This window comes from Thunnus albacares, chromosome 1 (genome assembly GCF_914725855.1).
Source record: "Thunnus albacares chromosome 1, fThuAlb1.1, whole genome shotgun sequence".
In the NCBI taxonomy this organism is placed as follows: Eukaryota; Metazoa; Chordata; class Actinopteri; order Scombriformes; family Scombridae; genus Thunnus; species Thunnus albacares.
Genome location: NC_058106.1, coordinates 6,656,519 through 6,682,838, shown reverse-complemented (window position 1 = coordinate 6,682,838; position 26,320 = coordinate 6,656,519). Strand labels below are relative to the sequence as shown.

Here is a 26,320-nt window from a genome sequence, read left to right as displayed (position 1 = left end):
CAACAGTTTGTAACACGTTCTCAGCGTGTTCCTTGAATTTTCATCATACTCATTTACCTGAACTAAAATATTTCTTCACATAACTCAAAATTACTGTTCAACGACCCTATCAAACATGGCGTCTGCCTTAGATTTGGTCTGCCAGTCAGCACAATGAACCCTTACTAAGCTGCTCTCTTCTCCTTTTTGTCCTTACTCAGGTCCCGAGTGGTACTTGGTCAGAGTGGAGTTGACTGTGACTGATGTAAATGACAATGTTCCAGAGTGGAGCATGGTTCCTTCTCCCTACCTCGCTGTGGTTTCCCCTGATACCCCTGCAGGCTCGCTGGTGTACAAGCTCCTCGCTCATGATGGGGATGAGGGCAACAATGGTGAAGTGGAGTACTTCCTGTCTGACGGTAAGTTATTTATGTTATTAGCTGCATGTCTTTTGGTTTAATAAGTTCATTTAAGATGTTTTTTTCTCAAATCCGAAGGTTGATGATGCTGGAGTTGTGCTTGCTGGTTCACTGGCACGGCACACTGGGGCACTTAAACAGAACAGAGTGATCCTTAATGTCATTAGTTACACCTGTGCTTTTCCTGTTATGACAAGTGAAAATGCCTGTAGTGAAATAGTCTGTGACAAACAATATTTAATCCTGTGAGGGTCACCACCATTGTGTTTTGAATAGTACATTAATTTATTTAGAAAACCTCTGAACAGGGCATTTGCTTCAGGTTGTCCCATTTCAAAATACATTAAAATCCGTGGCCTGCTTGAGTTCAGATCAGTGTTTGATGATTAATGTGTATAATGCAGAGGGCATGGACGTATCATGAGCAACACTTTTTGTGAATATTTTCCATGTTGTAGAATTAGGTCTGTTTCTGTCGCTTCTTGAAATTTGATCCTCTACCAAGCCAATAAGTATTTCATGCACATATAATTCTTTTCCAGTATAATGTAATTCATTTCTCCACTCTGCAAAATAATTGCTTTTCCTATTGTCTGCCATGTAATGATTTCTTCTGCTCATTTTGGAATCTGCTAAACCACTACCTATAAAGAGACAAGTCTTCCAATTTTCCCCATGGGGATGACGGAGAATGAACTGACAATAGAAATCACACAAAAACATAAACATTGAGTTTATTGTCTAGACCAAACTTTCCAATCCTTTCAATTGATGTTTCATTCATTAAAGGCCTTAATCACACCTCTCATAGTCATTTTGTGTACCACTTTTGAGCATTGGGTTGAATTGTTTTGTGGATGCAGAACTATGCAGTAAGACTCAATAACAAAGACTTCTTGTAAATGCAGTACGGTTTGGATGAAAGTTTTATCATAGCATGAATTTTAACATCAAAGTTACAGTCTCTCTGCCCAGTTACATCTCAACAACTTGGGAAACTCACTGTCAAGCCATATCTAAAACTTTATTGGCTCATGCTCATGTATACTTCTGACAGCTCTCGAATGCAGCAAGATTTGAAATATCTCTTGCCTTGTACACACAGTTATTTGCATGGGTTGACTCTGAGCTTTTCCTGAAGGAAAGCGTGATGTGTCCAGAGGTTGTTATGTATTTCACTATCTCTCCTTTTATGCTGAAAGCCTTCTCAACCTGGAACCACAGCTAGAAGTGTGGAAGAGAAGGATCCAGTTCAATTTGGATAAACTTGCATCATTACATAATCCTCTACATCTCTATAGTTTATCAGTTCATCATTTTAGTGAAGAACACTCCACTAATAGACCCTTCTCATGGCAGACATTTTGACTTCTCAAGGCAGGAAAAACACAAGTGGAATTAATAATGTTAATGATGGCTGCATTCTGTTTAGTTGAGCCAGCATCAACACCCTGGTATTGTGCATGCTTGCTCACTGACATGGCTTACTGGGACACTTACTGGAATGGAGCCAGTGTTAATGTTATTATTTACATCTGTGCTTTTCCTTCTTTGATAAGTCAAAATGTCTGTGCTTCAGTTAAATCTTAAAACATCACTGCTTACCTATTGGTGTTTTCAGTCTCTCCTTCAAATTACTAATTAAGATTTTATTTACATTTCCGACGTGTCAGGTTATGTATTATACATAAAATGTTGTTTTGCAGTTGGTTATTTTTCATTCCATCTCCTTTCCAACAAATCAAATGATTCAATCTGTGTGCAATGATGCATCAAAACTCATTTAGGTTATGGTCTTCCTGTAGAAAGCGGCAGAAATGCATAATCACACAAATTGCATTAGTTGTTGACTGGCCAGCACATATTTTTCTTTTAAAAAATGATATAGTGGTCATATCAGTAAAAATTGCTTTTTGTCTGCAGGTGGTGATGGTCGTTTTGAGGTTGATAGGAAGAGCGGCCAGGTGCGAACCACAGGTCTCCCCCTGCAGCGTGACAGGGAGTACCTGCTGACAGTGGTGGCAGCCGATCGGCTGGGCAGCCGCAGCGCCCCCGCCGTCGTCTCTGTGGTGGCTGGAGCCCGGCCGCCACAGTTCACCAACGCTTCCTTCACCATCGCCATACCGGAAAACACCCCTGAAGGACAGCCGTGAGTTCACACACATACACACACACACCAGTTCCCAGTTCTTGATTTATATGTTAGGCTTGAATTCCTTCACCAACCTGCGCCATTATACACATAAAGTGCTGTACACACTCACTGATTCACACACATCTGGATACAACTTTCCTTTCCCTTGAATGAGAAAGTGTGTCCAAACTTTTTTTTCTTTTTTTTTTTTATTGGTGAAGTAAAGACAAACACATAACGAGTGATTTAATTTAGACAGACATGAATTGATGTGGTACATGACTGTATAGGAAAGAAAGAACAAAAGAAAAACAACTTGACAGCTTTTTCTTTCACTTTATAGTTCTAGATTCCCCTTCTTCATATCTTTATATTTCATACTTAAAAAAAACAACAAAAAATGGTTATTGGAAGTTTGGCAGGTTTTCAAAGGGAGCTAGACAGCTGGTTTTTAAAGGGACGGAGGCAGAAAGCAGGTGGAGTGGAGTTGGGAGGGGAGTGGCAGTAGGCACCATCACCAGTGGGACAAGGTGCACAACACTGGGGAGATGGTAGGTGTTTTTTGTTTTGCTTTGTTTTGTTTTAAATATATTTGTAGTGGCTAATAGATGAACAAATAAATACATTCTTTCTTGAGTACAATAACACAGTGCTGTGCTATAGTGGTTGTGCTCCAGACCCTTGGGAGGAGGTTGACCATCAAGTGACAAGAACCTCCCAACCTGAACTGCCTCCAGACCCCCAAGGAGGGAGTTAATTATCTGGGGGTCTTTTCTGTACTTTAACCTTTTTTTCCTTCTTTTTTTTCTTCTTTTTTCCCCCCTTTTTTCATTTCCCCTTTGGGGGTTTTTCTGCCAGTCATTTCTTCTACATCCCCACTAGGCATGCACCCCAACCCCAATGTGATTTACACTAGCCGACCTGCCACTCCAAACATATAAAGTTATCAAAAAAATAAACAATAATATGAACAAATCCTTGAGAGTGTATACTTTTTTTTCCCTTCCCTCATCTTCCTCTCGCCATCCTCCTGTCCCTCTCAAATATTCACATACACACAAACACACACGTACACACACACACACACATACTGAAACACACACAGGGCTAATAATCAATAATAATTAATGCAGATCAAAATAACATTATGACAAGTATAAGTAATATAAAATAAATAGTGTTAGTTTGTGTGAGTTTATCAAAGATAGGAAGAGGGGGAAATTATATTGTTATGTAATAATAGTAATAATAGTAATGAGACCAGTCTTACATAGCAAGCGTGGTAGACAGCAATGGGGGAAGGAAGGTAGAGAAAGAGGAAAAGAAAGAAAAAAGAACAGAGAGGAGAGAAAAAAATGTGTTTGTCTATTGTGTGTGCCTATATGCATGGTTGGGTGTATTGTGATAGTATGGGTTATTATCGCTGGGACCTGTGGCTTTGGTCTTTGGGTGAGTTTTGTTTTGAGTTTAGAAGAGTTCAGAATGTATTCCAAGTTTCATTAAAGACTGATATTTTTTGTGTAAGCTGTTATTCTCTTTATTGAAATGTGTTCTGTACAGTATGTAGGTTAATCCAGTGAGTGATATGACAAGATTTGCTAGATTTCCAGCTTGTGTTAGAGAAATGAGTAATGGGTTTCTGTATTTAGTTGGGAGGGCAACTTGTGTAATATGTCCCAGCAGGCAGAGTGATGGGGAAATGGGATTCTGCAGCTCAATATAGTGGAGAGTTTCTCAGTTATTGCTATCCAAAGGGAGTGAACTGGTTGGCAGGCCAGAATGACATGAAAATAATCATCTGTGCTACTCAAAGTACATTGCGAACAGGTGTCTCTGTCAGCCAATCCTATTTTAAACATTTTACCTTGGGTGATGTGGGTTCTGTGGATAGTTTTATATTGTATAAGTTGTAAATTTGTGTTAGTATTTATAGAGAAGATGTTTTTACAGATTTGTATCCAGAACTCAGGGTTGGGAGAGAGAGCCAAGTCATTCCCATGTTGTAGTTCAGAGTGTTATGGAGGTATCTGAGATGGATATAAGTTTATAAAGTTTTGAGATTTTTTTTGGTTTTTTTGAGTTTTTTGATTTTCATGATCTTGTCACGTAACTTACAAGGTTGTAGTGTGTTGTTAGTTATGTTAATTTTTGATTTTGTTATGGATTTTAATTGATGGTAGTGGAGGAACCGGTCTCTCCCAACCCCGTACTTCTGGATTAGTGTATTGGATGATTGTTGTTTTGGAATAGGTGGTAGAGATGAGTTATTCCCTTTTGTTGCCATAATGGAAAGTAGACAAGGGTGTTGTGCAGTTGGAAGTCCGAATTATGCTAAATCAGGGTGTATCTACATGGTGCTAGTGATGATTTAGTAATTTTGTTGGTTTTCTACCAGGCTGTCAGAGTTGAGGAGATTACCTTGTTCTCACAGTAATTCAGTTTCTTGATTGATTGTGGTAGGAAGGGAAGGTCTGCAATTAAGGTGGTTTCACATTGATTTTGTTCTGATTCTAGCCATTGGTTATTGTAGTTGTGCTTTTGGGTCCATTTGAGTAAATACTGTAGCTGATTTGACAAGAAGTAGTGGAGAAAGTTTGGTGCTTCGAGGTCACCTTGTGATTTTTCATTTTGTAATATTGAAAGTGAGATTCTGGGTTTTTTGTTTTTCCAGTAAAATTTAGTAGTTAATGAGTCGAGTGCTTTGAACCATTTGTCTGTGGGGGTGGTGGGAAGCATTAAAAACAAATAATTAAACTGAGGGAAGGTTTTCATTTTAACTTTAGTGATTTACCCAATAAGAGTGAGTGGGAGCTTGGTCCACTGTTTGAAGTCATCTTCTGTTTATTTATTTTTTTAGCAAAGGGTGTAACTGAGGTTGAAGAGCTCTTATAGCCTAGGAGAAATATCAATGCCTAAATATTTTATGTTGCCAATGTGAAGTGGTAGGTTGGAATCTTGGGTTGCAGAATCCCAAGCATCGTCAGACAGTATTAGTATAATAGATTTGTTCCAGTTTGAGATTTTAGTGAAGTTGTCAATGATGTTGAAAGTTTCCCGTAGTGACACTTAAGGGTTCTGTAAGTATAATAATAAATCATTTGTGTGAAGACCAATTTTACGTTGTGAATTGGCATCCTGAATTCCTTCAGTTTTATTGTTTTGTTGTATTGCTGCTGCAAGTGGTTCAATAAAAATGGCAAATAGGGATGGTGAGAGTAGGCATCCTTGTCTGGTTGCCTGATGAAGTATGAAGCTCAGTGAGGTGACCTCACTTGTGATTATTGTGGCCCTCGTTGAAGTGTACAGTGTTCTAATGCAATGGATGACCGACTCTCTAAAACCAAACTTGCGCAGGGTGCAAAATAGAAAAGTACAATTTATTTTATCAAATGCTTTTTCAGCATCAAATGATGCAAATATGGTTTTGTTTAGTTTTGGTTATGATATATTTATTAAGTTAAAAAGCCTACGGATGATATCTGAAGCATGTCTGTTTTTGATGAAGCCTGTCTGGTCGGGGTTGATTAACATAGTGTGACTGTCTCTATTCTGGTTTCCAGGGTTTTGGTAATAATTTTCAGTGTTAGTGAGAAAGGACGGTAGCTGGAATGGTGGGTTGGGTCATTATCGGGTTTTAATAGAAGTGTCATGAGAGCGGTATTCATGCTCATGGGTATGGTGGAGGTATATTTGATTTCTGCAGTTACTCTGTAATTAGTGGTGATACAATATCCCAGAAGTGTCTATAGAATTCAGCCAGAAGTCCGTCTGGTCCAGGTGATCTATTATTTTGCATTTTATTTAGGGCTTTATTGAGTTCTTCAGAGGTAAGCGGTGCATCTAAAATATTTGTTTGCTCTTTAGGTAGTGCTGGTAAGTCCAGGTTGGTTAGAAAGGTATCTATTTCTGATTGGTTGGTCTCTCCCAAACCACTGCAGGCCTGTTGAGCTCTAATTATGTAAATAATTAATAAAACTCACACAACCACTGCAAAATGACTCGCTTCACCATCCAAATTTGATTAATTCAGTCCGATAACATTTGGAAAGTCTAGAAGAGTTACATGATTATTTTATCTCCATTCAATTTAGCAGAGTGCTAACTGGAAGTTAGCTGTCTCGGCCAGTGGAGTCTGGTGCAGATTACCATAATTACCGATAATGCAGTAACAAAAAAGTTTGAATATCATTATGTTTCATACATTATCATCCTTGATATAAAATCAAAGTAAAAACAATCGCTTGACTGAAATATTGGTGATTTGCCTTGAAAACTATTTGTTTAATGCTGTTTTTTAGCCGTATTACAACCATAGCTCACTGTTACATCAGACAGCGTCCACTTTCGGTTTAATTCCTCATGACTTGTTTTCTCTATTGAAAAAATTTAAGTGGTTTATGATTGCAGACACATGTACGTCGTTTGCCTAAAAATGTTACATATGTAGGTAAAAAAAATCTCTGAGTAAAAGAGTGAAAAGTGAAAAATGTTAATTATGGCAACTCTACCCGACAGAAAGTTTTTTTTTCTCCACAGGGCAAAAATACTCATTTTGCCTTAAGTCATAACACATTAATGTGAATGAATTTGGAGTATAACATGATACCAAAATTACCTAAAATAGAAGATATAACTAAAACTTAAATGAACTTAAATTAATTTTCTCCACCATATCATCATCATCACCAATCAAACAACTAGCTGAGATGTTATGATTTTTACTGGCATATTTCAGCACAGCAGCTTCTACAGTCCAGTAGCTTTAGGAAACTTCTCTCACTCCGACAGTTGCCTCAGGGTCTCTCTGCATGTCTTTGTTCAGTATCATCTTATAATATTTCTTTGACTGTCACATTCCTTTACTACCTCTCATCGTGGAGTGCTTTGCTTTTGAAAGAAATCTTTAATATCTAACTTCATAATAGACTATTCCTTCGTTATTTCTGTCACAATACATCACTGCTCTAAGAACACATTGTTGACCACTCTATTAATATTTTCTAACTGCTTTGGGTCTTTTAATACCATTACTGATGCTGTTAAATTCCTGCGAAATTCTTCTTTTAACTTTCCCACAAGTGAAGCGGAACATGTAACCTAATATGGCAATTAGGGGGTGTTAATTGTGCTAATGATGAAACGTCACGTATGAACAAACCTCACAGAAAAAAATAAATTTCAGGATAAGAGTATAATCTATTCATATCCGCTTAGATGGACATTAGTTTTACATCTCACATGTGTTTGAAAAGATGACTTTGTCATCTACATTTGATAGGCACACAATATATTTCTCTCTTTCTCTGGTTGTACCAACACAGCTTCACGTTTCACGTTTGTGCATAATAGATTACCATGGTTTGAGCATGACACATTTAGCCTTGAGCATGTATTATATGCAGCACACAGTTAAATCACTGCCTTCAAGTACTGATTCACACATACACACACAGACAGTGTTACACTGTAAAAGTTGAACTTGGAATGCAGTGGTCCGTGGTGAATATAATGCATGGTCTCTACACAGTTTAATAACACATTTAGTCATTGTGTATCAGTGTTATATGTGTTTAAATATGCATGTCACACAGATACACACGCCTGCATGCTTTCACACATTAGATATACTATGCCTATGTATTCTTACACACAAACACACGCATACACACAGCCCCAGGTCTGATGAAAGTGGTACAGTTATGACTAGTGTCCTTGGATTGGTCTCATTATCTCCCTCCAGCTTCTTCACTTTGACTGACACATTTGGCAAACCAGTAATGTGGATATTCCAGTCTGTTGTTTACAATGATTTCATCAGGGAAATCGCATAAAAAACGCCAGATAGCGCGTCTAATAAATAACAAGGACTCAGTGTTTTATGGCTGTTTGCCCTCTCCCCTTCCCCCCCACTCAGCGTACTCAGTGCTGCTCTGGTGGAAACTCCTACAGAAATGTACTTGACTCTACTTTACTGCACTCTATTCCACTCCTCACTTAACTTAGCTCTTAAATACTTAAATTTACTCAGTTCTAATCTGCTCTTCTTCCACTCTACTTGACTTTGAGCTGAGGTGACTTCAAGGGCTCAGCAATATTTCAGTTGTATCCCTTATTGATTTTCAGTGAATGAGTGGTAGTGTATCAAACTGTTAATAAAAATCAGCAAAATTACTTATTGGTTTTTTTTTTTCGTAAAAATGCTGTTTGATGTAATGAACACAGGTAGTTGCTATGGGCATCAGTTGGATTATTTGGAATGTGATTTTGCATACATTTGTCATATCATGACATAGTAATTGAAATTGGAAACATTTTTTAATATCATAATATTGATTTCAACTGTATAGCCCAGCCCTTACTCCATTCAATTCTAGTCTGTCAGTTCTTTTTCCTCCACTGCCATACAGAAATGTATCTCACTCTGCCCGTCTTTACTCTGTTCCAGACCATGATATATGCAAATCTACTCAACTGAGCTCTCATCTGCTCCACTTAACTATATTTTACTCAACTCCTCTCTTTTCTGTACAGATATCTACTATAATCAAGTCTGCTTTATGATGTGCGGTCTACACAGTCTCTTCACATAAAGAAATACACTTTGCTCTAAACTATTTTGCTTTTCTCTACTCAACCCTGACTTGCTCTACTTAGCCTTTTCCACTATAGGAACACAGCAATTGAAAACACAGGCGGTGTGCTTAGCTACACACTGCAGTGATGTGGATTTCAAAATACAGACCATATTCTGTTTCAGAATATTTAATATTTATACTTTGCTGTCTTGCCATCTGTGTCCGTATTAACTGTAAATTGTGTACACTGTGTTTGGGAGTCTAACATTTAATGCACAGTTTGTGTGGTTGTTTTCAAAATCTTTTCTGTAGTAGTAGTGGAATATTTTTTGGGGTAGTGCAACTAAACGCTATATTATATTTTATTTAAAAAATTTAAAAAAACTCAAACAATTACGCTGCATCAAACAGCCACCTTATTCCTCACCTCCACCTCCTGGGGTTAAATGCATAAAACTATGTGTAGATTCATAACTAAAACTGTGTGTATGCACAGACAGAAATATGCATATGCAGAAATATGCACATGCACATTCAGATTTATAAAGCCGTGGGTATGCAAGCCTCATTTCCACTCTCACAATTAGCCATAAATGGATGAAGACATGCCCTTAACCAGACATTTTCAATCAGTTGTCAATGAAACAAACAGTAAATAAGTGCAGTTTCACAGATTATGTTACACAGGCTTAGCTCTCAAACAACCAGAACAGCTGTCAGTATGTGTGATCATTACACACGTCTGTGCGGCTCTTTATCACATCCATATGATTAATTCAACACATGGACTGTAAACCATCATCAGCAGTGATATTGCAGAAATGTAATCAATGATTGGTTTGTAGCTCTCACATCTAAACTGACTTTACAAGGTGACACAACTAAGGATAAAATAAAAAGAATATTAACAGCAAAATAAAATGTTGATTCCTATGTAAATTAAAAGAATGACAAAATTAATCACACAAAAGTAATTAATCAATGTTACCTTAATAAATGTGCCTTTGATTGGTATTTTATGAATGTGTAAATGCAAAAGAGAAAGAAATCACACAATCAGTGCTGCTGGTTATCAACCTAAACAAACAATGTTTAACTAAAAGATTCCGTCTCTCACCTTTTATTTCATCTCTACCTCATCACATCACCCTCAGATTGCTTTAGAAAAACATGTGTACTCCTGGTCTGAAGAATGTGTGAGGTGCACACATTCTGCTTTTATAAATACCTGTTTATGTGCGGGAAATGGTGTATGCATGGTTTTTGTGTGCCCGTATCTTTTATGCATGTGGCCCATGGTCTTTTGATTCGTGAGAGAATCAAGTATCAGCCTGGATTGATGCTATGGTGTGGTATGGTATGGACAAAAAGTGTATTGGATTGGAATTGACTCTACCTTTAACTCACCTACCAAACAGTGCATTAAAATGATGACATTCATCCCCCGGTGTTGCCTTTATAATGTTGTATTTCCAAAGCAGTGTTGCTTTTAAAAAGACGTATATCCAAAAAGTTCCTGTTTGCAAAACACAGTGGAAACACAAAGCAGAACCCAGAACCAAAGCCTTACAGGTTCCTCAGTCCAAGTTATTAAAAGCTCCAAGTTACAGGTTGTTAAGTTAATGTGGTGGAAAAGTCTTCCTTACTGAATTCTACTCTACACCACTCTAACCCTAAACAAATGCATTTTGCCATGCACATATACTGTAAACTCTGTTCTCATCTTCCCCACACCACATTTAGTCATTGGTGTCCATTTTCCTCCTCGTCTCTCCAGCTTCCTGGTCACACCTGCTGTGTCCTTCCAGAAGAAACCAATCAGCTACAGCCTCCTCATCAATCCCAGCAGTCTCTTCTCTATCTCCGCGGAGACTGGTGAAATCAGCCTGACCCGCCCTATTGACTACGAGAGTGACCAGCATCGCTACTTGCTGTTGGTGCGAGCCAGCGAGGGCCTGGAAAGCATGAGCAGTGCAGCAGAGGTTAGTGTGTGTGTGTGTTTGTGAGAATTCTGAGTCAAATTTTTACTGACAATGACTGGAACTTAGAGTTTTTATGACATTACAAGGTTGCCTCATCAACTCTATTTGCAATACAGCAAACAGTATCTGACAAGTCCACAAATCAACCAATCTTCTACTAGCGTGGTCGTCTTTTTCCTGGCTTTTTACATAACTCAGTTGACTTTGATCTGTTGTATTTCAAGTTATTGTCACTTGTATTTCTTGGACACAATTGCAGAAGCACTTCAGTGATGACTTAGATGGCTTGAAAACAGCTGATATAGTATCTCTCTGTCTCTCTGGTGGCCGTGATGGGACATAGCCTTTCATTTGCTCATTGTGGTTACACCTGCATAGCCTCAGGTGTGCCTGTGCCACCTAAATCTCAAGCTGGCATACCCAGCATAATCATAAAAAACACAGCCAGACCGGGCCGTGCCCGCTCACTGGTATATTTGAACTCCTTGCCCACTGAATTGCTGACAGCAACCCCATCCCGCCCTGATTGATGGAATTTCTGACCTGTGACAGGCTGTCACAGCCTGTCTGACAGCCTGTTGTGATGCTCAAGTTATCACTGTTGTCAAGTTTTTTTTTTGGTGGCAGCCAAAATGGACATCAGAAATTGGTTTTCAAAAAAAAACAACAAAAAAAAACATACCCGCACAGGAGCAGGAGCGAGAGCAGGTAAGTTAATGCTACTTCAATTCTGTGAAAGACAGAGCACTTCAAAAACGTGAGTCAGAACAACACTCTCTCTTTGTGTCTGTCTGTATCTTTGTCCCTCTGCTCACTTCGGTTTCTGTCCTGCTGGTTAAATGTCCTTCCATAGCTCTCTGTGTGTAATCTTATTTAACTCTTTGCTGTGTTGTTGTTGACGGTTTGCAGCTCTTATTTTGTGCTGTTTGTGGTTCGTCTGGACACTGAAGCTGTTGTGTTGTTGCTGCTGTCTGTGGAGCCTGCCGAGACTTTGAATGAGTTGTTTGCTGGTTTTTAAATAACCCGTTGCTGCTGCTTGTCTGTGATTTGTGATTGTTTGGGGCCTGTACAGAAGGTCTATTGGTTGGTCCTGAAAATGTCTTCATTCACGACTTGTTTTCAAGCTGTGCTGTATAAATTTTAGCGACTAACTATAGTACTGTATGTCTTGAGGGATATTTTTGCATGACAAGCATATAAATGAGGGTGTGTAAGTCATATATCTGATACATGCATTGATACTTGTTGATGTGAACACAAGGATTTAGATCTGTTAATGTAGACTTCAAACCTGTGTCAGAGTATAAGCTTTGTTTCGTTTGCTAAGTAAACAAGTGAATTGTGCAGTAGCCTACTTATGATATGTGGATTGCACACCCGGTTGGAGTGATTTTCTGGATGAGTTAGCTACTGTTTCCTAACTTATGACCCACTCCACCAAATTATGTATGTATCTGTAAGCACATCAGATCTTTCAGAGACAGATTTCTAACAAGCAGTGATGTGTTGTTTAATCATGTCTTGCTATAGGATGAAACTTCAGCTCTGCAGAAAGCATGAACAGAAAAATAACAGATTAATTTACATTCTAAGCTCAGTTAAATAAAGTATCCACACTATCTGGGGACATTCCTATTACTTTTGTGATGAATATGCATGTCTTTGGATTTAAAGCAATACCAAACCTACGGTAAGCAGTAGGTCCTGTGCGTACTGTTATGTGCAAATATTGCTAGAGTTTATTTCACTAAAATCCTGCAGCTACATTTCTATGACTCCTCTGATTCTCATTCAATTCTGCTGAAGTCTGGAAGCAAATGGGAATGACACATCACAGCTCAGTGGATGTTTTTTATTGTTTTAAACCTTGAAGATGTGCTGACACTTGTAAGTCATACTAATGTGCTTTTTGTATAAATTGTGCTTTTTGATGGTAGAATTAGTTTTTGAAATGGGACCTGCTGGTGCAGCCTACTGTGTTCTTGGCTGTGGGATTGTGAAGGTAATGAGAGCTTATAAATGTTGTTAATCTCACACTATATATTGCTATATTGTTGGATACATGATGCTTACCTGGTTTATGTAAGCGGTACGCTGTCAGTTTGTTTTTGCCATGTAGTGGCATTGTGCAAATAGCTTATGAACTTAGCCTAAAAAAACATATGGTTGTGTGGTTACCCTTGCTGTTAGAAAATCTGATGTGATGTAGTTGCATGTTCAGTGCTGCAGATGTTCAGTGAGTAGGTTGCAGTCACCACAACTCCAGGTTTGACATTGCTTTTATGCAACAGTTGTGCTATAATATTATTGGGGAAATCATTGCAGCATTAAATGAAGAAATAATGTTGCAGCTCACCTCCACCACCTTATTTCTTGAAACTATCACATGTTGCTAAACAACAATGAACAAAACCAGTAGCCTGCTATCAATACAATGATTAGTAGGCAAATACTAATACTAATGAGATCTTAAAACAAGAGTAAAAAAACTGTTATGGTTGATCTACAGATCACTTTGGTTCTTGCTTACCATATACCACAGGTCCATCTAAATTATTACTTCTGGCTATGCTACTGTGTAGTAATTGGTGTATGTGAGGAGGAGGTACATGTGTTGTGCTCCACCTCTGCGTCTGTCAGAGAATTAGAAAATGGAATTCTCTGAAGAGCACTGTGCGTCTACCTCCCTCATCCAAGATGACACATTTTCATTATTTGCTGTGACAGAACAGATTTCTCTGTCCTCTGGCCACCAGCGTACATTATGATTTGCAATTCTTAAGATAACTCATATCGTGATTAATTTTGTAAAAATACATTTAAACAAATGAATGTTAAATTAATAGGTTCTGCAATTATTGTTTTCTTTTTTTTCATTCTCAGCTTGGATACAAAATTATAAGTGATACAATCTCTTCACAACTAAAAGCAGTGTTCAAATTGGTTCACAAATTAATTAGTCCTGTAGAATTAACTAAAAAGGAAACACACTTCTCCCTGAAGGATCATCAATTCATGTCACCTTTTCCCTGTTACATGAAATCCCTTTTTAAACCAAATAGCATAGTGGTAATATTCATAATTATCAATTATAAGCTTTAAGGGTACATAGAAATTGATGATGAAACTCCAGAATTCTTATTTTTCTTTTGCTAATTTGTAATGCAAAACAAAAAGTGTCACATCAGTGTGAACAAATGTGTTTTAACCTGCTTTAAAATCATGCTTTCAACCCATTAATATTGTATGTATCTGCAGTAGTGTTGAAATGATTATTTTACTAATTGATTGTTTTATTGGCTTATCGGTTTATCATTCTGCTTTAAAAAGGCAAAGAGCACAGAAACAGCCACACTGTGGAATATATACTATATACATACTGTGTAGCCTTAGTTGCAAAAAACATATTATTATATATTTTTAGGCAAATGATTAATCATTGCCACAGACCTTACATAAAAATGTTTTTTAACACATTTAGATTCTGCACTCTGTATTTGGACAGCGTAAGGGGTTTGGGAAGAAAGCATTGTCTACAAACAAAATGTGTTGTTGTCTTGTTTCTTCTTCAACTATCTTGTCTTCTTCACCTTTGAAGCTAGTTTATGGAATTAATCTTTAATACATTTGAATATGTGAATTTACCAGAATCAAAATTGATTTTTTAATTACGGGGAAAATATGTTAAATTAGCTTCAGCTAAGACACACCAGTACCAGTAAAGTAGTTATTGTGGAGCTACTGCAGGTTGGTTTTTACACCTGTTTTCTGCTCCTTGCAAATCTTCCATTTTGTTTTTTTAATTGCATATTTCCACGGCATAATGACTTTTCATGGTAAAATAGATGTAAATAAATATAGACATTAGAGATGTGCAGAGAGCCCAGTATTTGTATTTGTATCTATATTTGTTGTGGCAGCAAAATTAATTATCTTTGTATTTATATGTGAATAAAAGTGGAAATAGGTGTAAAAATCCAGTCTTTGTTCTGATTGCGCTTTTGATTTATTGCCTATTTTTTACAACCTAACTTTGTGGAAAGCAGAAGGGGAACAACAGGTTATGGAGAGTCCCTTGAAAGCACTTGTGTCAGTAGCTCAGCTTTGTCTCTGGAGAACACCCTCAACTCCAGGAGTGATGTCCAAATAAGGAAATATGCGTCATGTAGCAGGTGGATGTGACTCCCCTCATTGAGACCTGCTGATAGATGTAACAGTGGAGCAGAGGAGAGAGACTGAGATACTGATGTAACCGACCTGCGCGCTGGTATTTGACATGGTTTTATTTTTTCTTCCTGAAATAAATAATTTTTAAAATATTTGTATGAAATAAATGTTTGTAAAAAAATCCACTATTTGTGCTTTGCCGAATAACATATTTGGATTCGGGCACACCCCTAATAGACATATAATTATCCAATATCTCACATAAAATAACCACACATGGTCGTCAAATCTCACACGGATCTAAAACATCCTTGAGCTGAACATGCATGTAGGCTGCTGAAAATAATGCTGGCAGGTCTAATTTTATGGATTTACAGCTGTTGTATGGGTGGTAATACTAGTAGTTGTGAATGTTGTGGTTAAAATGGTCATCTGGCTCCAGGGCCTTATGATTGGTCTCCTTGTTTGGGAATCCTTCAACCTGAAATGATTGTTAAAAAGCAATAAAATCCTCAACTTGGGACTACTGTACATGTCTAGTTTAGTCTAAAAGTATGAATATTGTCTTCCATCAAACCCTAATAGACTTGTCTGTCTGGTATGACCGAGCTGGGATTCCCCATGACTTCCTCATGTTGTCAGAAAGTGAGAGAGAAGCAGCGTCTGTCTGCTGCAGGCACCAATGCATCTGGCTTCCATCATTACTCTGGCCTCAGGCTAAAACATGTCCTGCTGAACCGATCTGTCCTCAACTGCTCTGCTCGGGGCCTCTGTGGACTGCAGAGCCCCAAGAGCCTGCATGGAGAGAGAGAGAGAGAGAGAGAGAGAGAGAGAGACAGACAGAAAGGTGAGAGAATGAGAGGAACATCATCAGATTCAATAGTGAGGAGAGAAAGAAATAAGAAATGGAAAATAAATAAATAAATAAATAAAAGAATTGGTGTGTGCCCTGGTCAGCCCACACACGTGACCTAGGTACCCAGGCTCCGCAGCACCTCTGGAGCCTGGGTAATCTCTTTGAACTTCCACACGTACTGTCTCGTCAGTGCTGAAAAGCCAGCACCTTCTACTTCCTTCCACACGGCAACCCCTGGTCCCAGAGCTGCCCCTGTGTCTGTGCGGTTAAACGCTGCCAAACAGAAACTACGCTGTGTGTGTTGAATACTGAACATACTGCACTGATATTGGATTTGATTTGAAGATAATTCTTTAATTTATATAGTATATATTTATATGGCACTTTACTAGAATAACTATTTAGTATGAGTTCTGTTTCAAACATTTAGTCTGAAAATGGTTTAAGTGTTATTATTGAGTGAAAGGATTTCCTGAGTGTTCAGTGTTCTGCATGAGCAGTGGAAAAAAATGCTGTTGTGTAGTCTGTCCTTGTTGACAGGGTAAACCGCTACAGATGCACTGTGCTTTATATGAGCTTTAATGCCCCTATACTTGCTTTTTGCTGCCCACTGAACAAAATGTTAATATCATATACAAAGTCCCTAATAGTGTGCTGGTTGCACTTAAGCTGCACGTTCCATGCTAACATTTTAGCATAGTGGGCTTCATGCCAGACCATTAGCATTAGGGCTCCTTATGTTAGGTTTATATTTACCCTTGAGTGACCAGGGTTCATATTACTGTACACCCTGTCTAATTCCTTACTTTTATACCATGAAGCCTTCAAGTCTAGCACACAAACTATTTGTTTTTATAATTTTATTTTATAATTCCCTGATTTCATAATGGTTGAACATCTTAGATGATTTTTTAATGTTTTTCTCCAAAAAGTTTATAGGGTTTGTAGAGACCCAAGGCATGAAAGAGCAGGTAGCATGTAACAGCAGGTACAGTAATGTAGTGTTTTCCTGTTTAGCATAATGTTGTGTCACTGATATGATACATGATGGCACGATATCTGTGTGTCAGGTTCACAGCAGAGCAGCACGTTCTTTGATAATGGTGGGTTTTTATGACAGTTTCTCTGATAATGAGTATGTGTCTGAAGTAAGTCATGATGAGGATTACATCTCTGCACCAAGTGGTCAATCAGATAATTCAGAAGCAGAATGAGTACAGTGCGAGCACAGAGGACATGAACTTGACAGTGGACCACTGCATGCAATGTGTACAGTTACAAGAGCGTGACTGTGTGTTTTTTGCATGTACTGTGATGGCTAAATTGTGTTTGGTAAGTGCCAGTTATTGAGCAGTTTTCTAAAGAAAATCAATTAAAACAAAATCCATTATACAAAAATCTGGCAGAAATGTGAACTTGAAATGATCATATATATATATATTATAGCTTTTTATTGTTTTTATTTTATTTATTTGGAGAGACTGGTGTATAATCAGCAGCTTAATTGCCTTTTCTCCCCATTGTTCTCTTTACTTTCTGTTACTGGAAGGCTTTTGGATATATGTTGCAGAAGAAAACAACAATTTTTGGGTGTGTGGGGATGTGAAAAGGCTGCCCCTCTCCCTTCTCCCCAACATTATAAGTGTTTTGTGTGTTAAATGATCATTATTTTCTGTCAGATGTTTGTTAATTTGTTTGGTTTTTTTTTAAATAATTGAATACATTGGTTGATACGTGTTTATCTTTGTTTATAGGATTATGATCTAGTAGAAGGGTTAGCCCACTCTGTATGTTCTTTCAGCTGTTCTGCCTGTAATATTGGGGGTAGATCAGCTGCTCAGTCAGTGCTGGCATCATTAGGTCCTTTTAGCAGTGAGGGACTGGGCATTGTTAGGATGTGGGGTAATTGGTAAAACCACTTTTTAGTAAATGACATTTGGGTGAATTTGGTGCACTTATGACTGTGTGCTTATAGTAGATTGTGATTGTCAGCAGTAACAGAAAAATCCAATGTTTATAATTATGTGGTGTTCAGTATGCTTTGAAAGTTTAGTATGTGTGTAGCTCATCCTCATACTCACCTAAGCAGGTGGAAGGTTCCAGTTACGTGAGGCTTAGAAGGTAAAAAGCCATTCAGTGGGTCAGGAGGGACCAGACTAGATGGCAGCTTGCTGTAAGGCTGCAGAATTTATTTGTTTGTTTGCTTTGGTTTAAGTTATGTTTGTTGAATTTCCCAGGGTTCATTTTTGCCTCTGTTTCATTAATATTTTTGTTAATAAACAACACCTTTTTTTGCATATACTCCGGCCTGCTAACCTGCTTCTTTAACACCCCTTTAAAAGTCTACAGCGCCAGAAAACATCTTTTGCCATTTTATATGGGGTGGTGTACATAAATTCAGGGGAAAATGATAATAATGGGTATTTTTTTACCAAGGAAAATTGGCAAAAAAAAAGAAAACAAAGAACCTAGCATACTGTAATACGCTAACATACTACCACAATATAGCATGTGCGTATTGAGCAATAGGCTAGGAAGAATATGGTGTTACTACATGTGTTTGAATAAATACTGACACATACTGCAGAAGATTACTGATATCATAATGGAAGATTTATGAGACGTGTTGTTTAAGTTGCAGTCTAATAAAAAAAAAAAGATCATAACTGCGATCCACTTTTAATTCCTCTGTATTTTAGAAATTTCTTTCCTCTGCATTGGTGCATTCACATGGAAAGAAAATACTGAAAACACAGCTATAAAGGCAAAGAGCTGTTGCACAATCAATTGCACAAACAGATGCAAAATAAATAGAGGCATATGTATTTACAGACCTCTGAAGGCTAAAGAGAAGAAACACTCAGTGTTACTTTCTAAGGAGTAGTTCAAGGTTGACTACCCAAGCACAGGGTTCTCTAAATGAAACATGTAATCAAACTATTGTTACAAACCGGTCCACAAACAACCAGATATCCTCAAGGTCCTGCTTTAAAAAGAAGAAAAGACATGGTAACACCTTACTTTACAGGTATCCTAATTTTGTACTGATTTCTTGGAATTTTTTGGAGTAATTTACAGGTATTTAACGGTTAATTTTTAGGTACAAATTATAAGAGAAAAATGAAAAAAGTGTTAAGTTGGTTTAGTTTGTAAGTACTCTTGTGCCTTTGGTATGATCTATTTCGGAAAGATGAAAAGGGAGCTCAGGTTTGTGATAGCTAGGATCTGTCCTGTGGAAAATTATATAACTGTAGGTCAGGGTCGGTGCCAGAGCATTAGGAACAGAAAGATAATCAACTTTGACAGAGGGCATGTTGTTCACCTCACATAGCTTTTATTATGTGTATAATTAACATTATCATGTTTCATGAAAGAAATTAACTATGACAGAGAGGTGTACATACAGTCACTTATGTGCATAGGTGTGCACACACTCACACACATGCTACTACATCCACAAAACCAGTTATAAACTAAGAAGCACAAGGGGAAATCCGTTAAATATTTTGCATGTAATACAGTACTGCAAGAGGCAATTTTATATAATGAACATACCTATATATTGTGCCACCACCTTCACAGGCTACACAACAAAGAAAAGGATAAACAACATCCTTTAAGCCACATCAAGAACCAGCATGCATAACTATATAACCATATGCATACTCATCCAGAAACATAGCCACTGCAACAACTGGAGTCACCGCCTATGAGTGCAGAATCTCCTCAACAACTTCTTTCCATTCGTTTTGCAATTTTCAAGTGAGATCATGCTCAAAAGCTAGCTGCACAAGCTGACTCTTGCGACTATGCAACATTGCATGTCTGTGATCGGTTAAAATGTTCTTTAATGTGGAGGATGAGTTTTTGCACATGGCGGCAGAGGCACCAAATGTGACACAAAGTTTAAGAGCCAACAACACACTTGGCATAGCCTTGAGTACTCTGTACTGTTCTGACAGGAGCCTTCTAACAATCCACATTTCTTGACTGTTATTGTTTTTGAGTTTGGAGATGTACTGTTTTCCAAAAATACATTCCAATTCCACAACTGCAGCATTTGTCAAGTCCATGATTAACTTCACTGCTGTTGCATCCATCTCTCCCTCTAGATCAAGCCCTTTAAGTGCAGTGGCCAGTGTGGTGTTGTGCTCACTACTGTGTCCCAGAGCGTGGAGAATCCTTCTTCATCCCACAGTTTGCGCACACAATCCACAGCAGTTGACACAAGTGTCAGTCCAGTTAAAAGATTCATCTCCTCTCCTTGTAGCAACTTGTTAGGCCGTATTCAGACCAAATCAGGCAGTGCGGTGAAAATGCCAGTCATCATATTCATTTGAATAGGGGTAGTGCATTTAGGCTGCAGGGTTTTTGGCTGCATCAGCGCCACACTGACCTGATCTAGAGTCAACTTTTGGAGAAACGCAACCCGACGTCATGCTGCAGTGGCCAGTCACAGCTGGTGATCAGACTGATCAGAGCTGTAAAACCCTGCAATGAGGGAGTACAAAGACATTACTAGGAGGAGGGGAGGACATTTCTCTTCGTTTGATAATGTTAAAAGTAAAGTTAGACTTTGCTGTCAGCTTCCTGACTCATTTTAAAAAAGACGAGAGAAAAAGAGAAAAACAGAGAGCAGCTGTGGTCAAGTGAGTTAGAGAGTGAATGAAGAGAAGGAGCAGTGGTAGTGAGAAAGCTGGTGAATCAGATCAATAAAACGTTATTTTCTGATTGTTTCACAGCAGTTACATTCTAGAGCACAAATAAACACACCCACACCCCCACACACCTCCGCTCAACCCTGCAGCTGTGTGCTGCGATGCCTTATTTGGTCTGAGTACAACCTTAGCATGGTCCTGCAGCATAAGCATCTATAACAAGGAAGTTTTGTTTACAAGGGAAATACAGACAGAAAACGAAGGGCTCAAACTATGCCACAAATGTTCAAAGCAAAGACACAATTTCACTGGAAATCCCCAATACATACCTTGTGAACTAGATGAGCAGTTAACACAGAACTTTGCTCTGACACCTTCTGTAACAGCCTGATAGCCTCTGTGTGTAATTCTGCTCCGTGGCCCCTTGTAGCATCAATATGTGCAAGGAGTGATCTGATGTCCTCAAATGGCTTCCTCTGCTGACAACACATGGACACCAACAAGATGCAACTTATAGTTCCAACAGTGGACATAAGGCACCTCATGGCCAAGTTTGTCTTGTAAAAGCTGCTGGACACCTCCATGCTTTCCCAACATCACAGAAGCACCATCATACACTTGACTTAAAATCTTGGTGGAACTCAAAATTGCCTTGCTTAACTCAGACAGCATCATGATGGTAATGAACTGCTCATCACCTGAGTCTGCAGTGGCCATCACAAGCAGTTGTTCTGTTATTTCCAATGTTTCTTTGTTGACAAAATGAATAACGATGGAGACACTTTCTTTTTGAGTAGCATCCCTTGTTCCATCTACTTTGATCATGAACCATAAATTCCAAATGTCTCTCACAATTGCTTTGGTCATAACAAGGGGTGCGCCTGAATCTGAATGCGTTATTAGAAAAGCACAAATAGTGTTTGTGTTTTTTTATGAATATTTATTTTGTACAAATGTTTTAAAAATGACTTGTTTTCAGGAAGAAAAAAGAAAAAACGTCAAATACCAGCGTGCTGGTTGGTTACATCGCTATCTCACTCTGTCTCCTCTGTTATGTCTATCAGAGGGTCTCAATGAGGGGAGTCACATCCACCTGCTACATAACGCTCATTTCCTAATTTGGACATCATCATCATTTAAGCCTATTTCTACTTTTATTCAAATACAAATATAAATAATTTTGCTGCCTCAACAAATATAGATACAAATACAAATACTGGGCTCTCTGCACATTCCTAGTCACAACGTTCCTTATTATGCAAATGAGCTCATTTTGCATCTCATGACTTGTGTATGTAGCATTTCGGGAAATAGACTTCACAGTTTGGGCTGACCGGGGTATTTCCTTATGTTGAAGTCAAATAAGGATAGAAAAAGCCTGTTTTCTCCCTCTGACATATCACCAAATGCATCTAATTTACCCCTTAAAGGCAACTGGTTAGAAACAAGAAACTCCATGACATCAATAATACTAGAAACGTACTACCAATTTTTCTAGAGCTGATCTGCATTAATTAGCAGATCTTTCCTTTTCTCCATACGCTGCTGTCTTTCTTTCCACTGACTGAAACGGACTTAATCTTCCTTGGAAGTTCTTTATTAGCCTCCATTGCATGTTTCCAGTCAGTGAAGCCTTTGCTAGCAAAAGCTGGGTCACATTTGGACTGAGAAGAACAACACAGGTAACAGAGAGCAGCATCCCACTTGACGGAATACTCAAGCCACTCTCAATTGTCATACCATGATGACATGACTGACCTCTTTTTAGTTCCAAAGAGACATGAGGGGTACTTCTCAAGTCTGACTTGCATAGACCCATCCACTATCAATCAATCATCGGGGCAAATGTCAGTCTCCATCAGCCGCTTAGCCCTGGCAGCATCAGTGTCCTCAGGAATGCTAATGTTACCTCCATCACTGCAGCTTGTCTGTGTGTTAAAATCAGGTGCAGTGGTAACTAATATTAGCGGAATCATTAGCTTGAGCTTGGTTGTCACTGCCATGACCTACTGCTGCTGTGGGTGTTGTTCCAATGACCATATTAATTAAATGATGGCTAAGTTTTATACATTGCTTTTAACGGGTTAGTTTTGTTTACCACCAAGAAAATGTCTACATTAATGCCATCCACCTATCGTTTCTGTTAACTATAAGTTCAACCTCGTAATATAATTGATTGGCTGGTCATGCAATGCAGATATTGTAGTTGTTTTTAATTAGTGAGGTAGGGGGTTGTTATTTACAGTAAGAAATGGTTTCCTAAATGCAAACTATCACTGCTTTGTGCTTTATTTTGCATTACAGTGTTAAGTCTTCCATTACCAAACTGTATGACTTATTTTTACTTACAGCTGTAAAAGTATTTCAGTTTTATTTTTTTGTCAGGGAGAGAATTCAGCTGAGGGAGCACAGTGACCTTTTTGGACGGGTCTGGACCCTCAAGGCCCATCCATAACGCCAATGCTGCTGTAGGTATCTGTTTTATTTTATCTCACTCAAGGATTAATAAGATTGACTTGTGATGAGGGTGTGACTTTGATTCTCTACTTTTAAAATGTGATGCAGCCTACATTCAAACACTGTTTTTTTTTCCTTTCCACCTCAACAAAGAATCTGACTCCAGGTGTTTTCTATGAAGACTTTATACACTTGAACCAATATGTATTATTCTGTGTTTTCTTGGCATGCTGTGCTACTGAGATGGCATTCTGTTTATTTGTAGTATATTTGATTTTTTCATGCAATGAAGGTATATAAAGGTGCACTGAGAATGCTTGGATTGGAGACATTTGCGCACATGCAATAATAGTGGCTGACAGCCCAACTGTCTCCATAGAAAGATATGTTTTTCAACGATTTTGCATCAGAATTTCCTCCTTTTTGTGAACAGTTCATGTGGATCTCATAAGCCAGTACCTCATAATTTAAGCTGTTCTGTTTTTCCCTGTTTCTCTTATCAAAGTTTACGACAGTATTCACAGCAAAGCATTGTTTCCACTGGACTTCCACAGCTTCAATCTGTTTAGCTGTCCTTTCTTGCTTTTGACTTCATTCTGCTTTTTAGATATCTGCCTGCCAGAATAGCGAACTGAGGTGGTGTATTTGTGTGGACTGAAGTCACTGAGCATGACTTTAATTTGCAGGTAGTTTCCAAGTTTCTCCCTCCAGGAGTGATAGCTCATCGGCACCATTAGTTACCTAACCAGCCTGAGACCTGCCCGCAGCTGCCCAAAGTGTGTGTGTGTGCGCATGTGTCAGCGTGCGTGTTTGAGCTCATCTTGCTTTACGGCCGACTTCCCCCCTCTTCTCATTCAATCTTGCTTTTCCTCAGCCTTGTATACACACATACTGTACGTTCATATATCTTGCTGAACCCTCGCCGTTTCTTGTCATACTGGCACTTACGCACACTCACTCTGGCATGCAAACACACACACACACACAGAGGCAAACATAGATTGACAGTCGTTTGCAAACACACACATATAACCTCAGGGAGTTCACATGGTCAGATTTTATTTTGTTGTCTGTTGCTTCGAAGCTGATCTTTGCTGAAGGATTAACTGATATTACAGAATTTCATTTTACCTACCAGGATTTAATACCAGTGGTATTTACACACCACTCTCAGTGTGTGTGTTTGTGTGTATCACAGAGCAAGCTGTAGTGCTTGTGTGTGTACTTCTATGTTTATACGTAAGAGAAGAAGTGGGCTGGGGGTCAGAGAGGCTTGCCTGCCAGCCCATGTCTGTATTTATTCCTTCTGAATGCTGCAAGCAGGCAGTTAACATCTGGTAGAAGATGCTGTGTTTGCCTTCATGTCCCTAATGAACTGAACAGCATTACAGTGTCTCACGCACACAGGGGTGCCGCCAGGGATCTTGGGCCCCATGAAAAGAGATCACACTGGGCCCTGCCACCCCACCACCACAGGCCATGCCAACCCTGTGCAATTGCTGTTTACCGTACTTCCAGAAGCCAATTGAACCATTCAAAGCTTTAAATAACTCTACCATTGCAGGCTTGGAACTCTCTTGTAGTCCAATACTTACTGTATGATATTTACTGACAGTGACCTGTAATAAATCTAACACTGTGCAGACATGCATGTAACATTCCGCATACAGTGGAATTCACTATTTGATGCAAGACTGATACCCTGTTTAAGAAATGTGCTAAAGGCCATCTTTTACTTTTAGTCTAAATGTATTTTAATGGTAAAATTCTTGAATGGAAAATTATCTCAATGTTAATGAATAACTTAAAATAAATATAACTTAAATATACATGAACCTCTTCAATTAAAATAAATTAACATTATCATCTATACAATGATATAACAGAAAAGAATAAAATCAGCGGCAGATTTTTGAACTAAGTATACATATCAACTAGGTATACTACCAATTCTTATCATTCAAAAGGATTTAATCATTTTTCTTTTTATAAAGATAAAAAAAGAAATTCCCACAGACCCCCCTGCAATTATGCCAACTGACATGTCATTCAACACAATGCTGCCCACCTTCAGCTGGGAGTAGGGCTGGTTCATATGTAGGGGTATGGGGATGGGGAGACAGGGATTGCTGCATCCGTTGTCATCAGTTCTGGTACCAGACAGGAGCAGGGATTTAGTATGAATAGCTTGCTAAAAGTTTGCCTGCATTGATTAAATGTTGGCTAAAAGAGGAGCGAAATGTAAACACTCAGAATTTTCTGTGAATATATTAAGTAACTAATGTTAGGGGAGCAAAAGTAGCCTCTAACAGGTTCATTTCCACTCATGGACTACACTCATCTTTCTTTGTGAAAAATTGGGTGACATACATCGTCCTTTCTTTTCTCTCTTTTTGTTTTTGGAAGCCAGATTTTACAGAGGCTCTCTGGATGTTTACTTTTTGCCAAAAACAAGAAAAGAAAAAGAAACTGGCAGTTTTATTAGTGCATTATAAATAAAATATTCTATTAATGATGATAGGTTAAAAATGAAATATTGAGAAAAAATGTACGTTCTAATAATTTTATTAGGGCCCCTGTCAGTCACAGGCCCTTAGAATCATCCTAAATTTCCCCCCCTCATACGGCGCCCCTGCATGCACACACATGCCTACATACTCACACCATACAAATTCATCTCTGCACACAGATTCAGGGCTTCTGAAAAACTGCACAAGATTGCATTCTGCACTGTCCAACTGAAGGCACCATAATGCCGACTCTGCAGCTGCTCCCTCACTGAGAAACCACAGGGATCAGGGTCAGGCCAAGCCTTTGGAGGAGGCTGGGATGAGGCTTCCTTTTGGTTAGGGATAGGGTTAATTTGGGTTACTCGCAGATGAAAACGACTCTGGACCCAAAGAAAACCAATTCCAGACGATGCCTGAAGTAGTAATCTAAGGGGCCAGAACAGTGACAGTTAAATTTTGGCATCGAAAATAAAATTGTGCATTGAAAGCAAAATCTGAACTGTAAAAGGCAGTGAAACACTTGTATTGGAAAAAGTTGTTTTGGCACTGAAATGAGTTCCAGTGAAAAATAAAACAGGGACAT

At 38.5% G+C, this 26,320-nt stretch overlaps 1 protein-coding gene across 1 annotated transcript in view; it reads left to right on the top strand.

Moving 5' to 3' along the window:
- si:ch211-186j3.6 (neural-cadherin) overlaps nucleotides 1-26,320 on the top strand; it is a 260,357-nt gene that overhangs the window by 130 nt on the left and 233,907 nt on the right. The window contains exons 2-4 of the mRNA XM_044357504.1: nucleotides 170-398; nucleotides 2,322-2,547; nucleotides 10,885-11,089. Coding sequence (XP_044213439.1) covers nucleotides 170-398; nucleotides 2,322-2,547; nucleotides 10,885-11,089 — 660 coding nt within the window. The remainder of the gene's footprint in view (nucleotides 1-169; nucleotides 399-2,321; nucleotides 2,548-10,884; nucleotides 11,090-26,320) is intronic.